This window comes from Cynocephalus volans, chromosome 10, assembly GCF_027409185.1.
Source record: "Cynocephalus volans isolate mCynVol1 chromosome 10, mCynVol1.pri, whole genome shotgun sequence".
NCBI classification, from domain to species: domain Eukaryota; kingdom Metazoa; phylum Chordata; class Mammalia; order Dermoptera; family Cynocephalidae; genus Cynocephalus; species Cynocephalus volans.
In genome coordinates this window covers 4,030,842-4,032,095 of record NC_084469.1, presented here as the reverse complement: position 1 = coordinate 4,032,095, position 1,254 = coordinate 4,030,842, and the positions used below count along the sequence as shown (strand labels likewise).

Genomic DNA, 1,254 nt, shown 5'->3' with positions numbered 1-1,254 from the left:
TTAACAGGGCTCACAGGGACTTTCACAGCCAGACTGGACATAGGTCATCAGGTTGATCCCGCTCAGTCCAGGAGTTGGGTAGCAAGAGTTGAGCAGCCAGCAAGTTGGCACATAGGTATCAGGCTCACAGCAGGGTGGGGGGCAGGTGTCGCAGCAGGTAGGCTGAAGGAGGCTGATCTCATGTGGGCAGGTGCTGGGCAGGCAGACTCCACATCGGCAGCATTTGTCAGAGGAGCAGATGGTGGTGGCAGGGCCGGTGGGGACACTGCAGCAGCGGGGAACACAACAAGCCATGGTGTGATGAGTTGGGTTTTTTGTTGGGTTGAGAGGAGAAGTCTGTTGGTGTCTCAGTGCTTCTCTTCTCTGCTCTGGCTCTTATATACACACCTCCCTGAGCGTCAGCCTATTACCAAAAGTTTTTCCCCCATGTTTCAGTTTATAGCTATTTCCATAAACTCATCTAATTACTTAAGTGTTTATTACTTAAGACACACTGCTCACCTCATAAAAGAAATTCAGGTTGTTTTGTTGTCAAACTAGGACTCTTCACATTGGCCGTGTGTCATTGCATATGGAAAGCTTCATTTCTGTCTTCAAAGGCATCAAGTCATTATCTTCTAATCATTACACATCACTAATGGCTTGGTATGCCAGGTATCTGCAAATCTTCTCGATGTTTTTTGGTCTACTTTTCAGATAAAGAGATAAATAGGCATTTTGATTGCTATTCTACCAGAAACCAAAGATTCTATGTGATAATTTAGACCCTTTGGGCTGAAAAAGTGATAAAATGTTTAGACTTACTTTTTGTGGCTCCAAGAAGTTGAATTAAGATGAATGGATGGAATCTATAAAGAAACAGATTTTGATTCTGTGTAAAGAAACTCTTTCTAATATCGCTGCAACAAATAACTTGCTTTCCATCCCTTTCATACATGTTTGGAAAAATAGCTTGGCAGGGACATGCAGATGAGAGTCAAGACCTGTGTGGGTAATGGTGCCAATGCCCTTTAAAACTCCCTCCAGGGGCTGGTTGCTGACCTCAGTTGTTTAGAGAACAGCCTTGTAACACCAAGGTCATGGGATGGGTTTGGATCCACGTATTGGCCAGCCACCAAAATGAAAACAAAAACAAACTCCATCCAGCCATATTATGAATTAAGATTACTTATGACCCAAAGACTAGTATTGGGCCATTGAGAGGCTAAATGTTGCAGTATTTCCCAAAGTGAGTTTCATGAATGCCTGTCCTAA

At 43.6% G+C, this 1,254-nt stretch overlaps 1 protein-coding gene across 1 annotated transcript; it reads right to left on the bottom strand.

Moving 5' to 3' along the window:
- LOC134389391 (keratin-associated protein 3-1) lies at positions 1-294 on the bottom strand. Its single transcript, XM_063112945.1, has one exon. It carries the CDS (start codon positions 292-294, stop codon positions 1-3), a length of 294 nt encoding a protein of 97 aa, XP_062969015.1.
- Between the last annotated feature and the right edge of the window lie 960 nt (positions 295-1,254).

What these genes read in the sequence shown, in the direction of transcription:
- LOC134389391 (XM_063112945.1), bottom strand. Translation starts at nt 294, where the DNA reads ATGGCTTGTTGTGTTCCCCGCTGCTGCAGTGTCCCCACCGGCCCTGCC.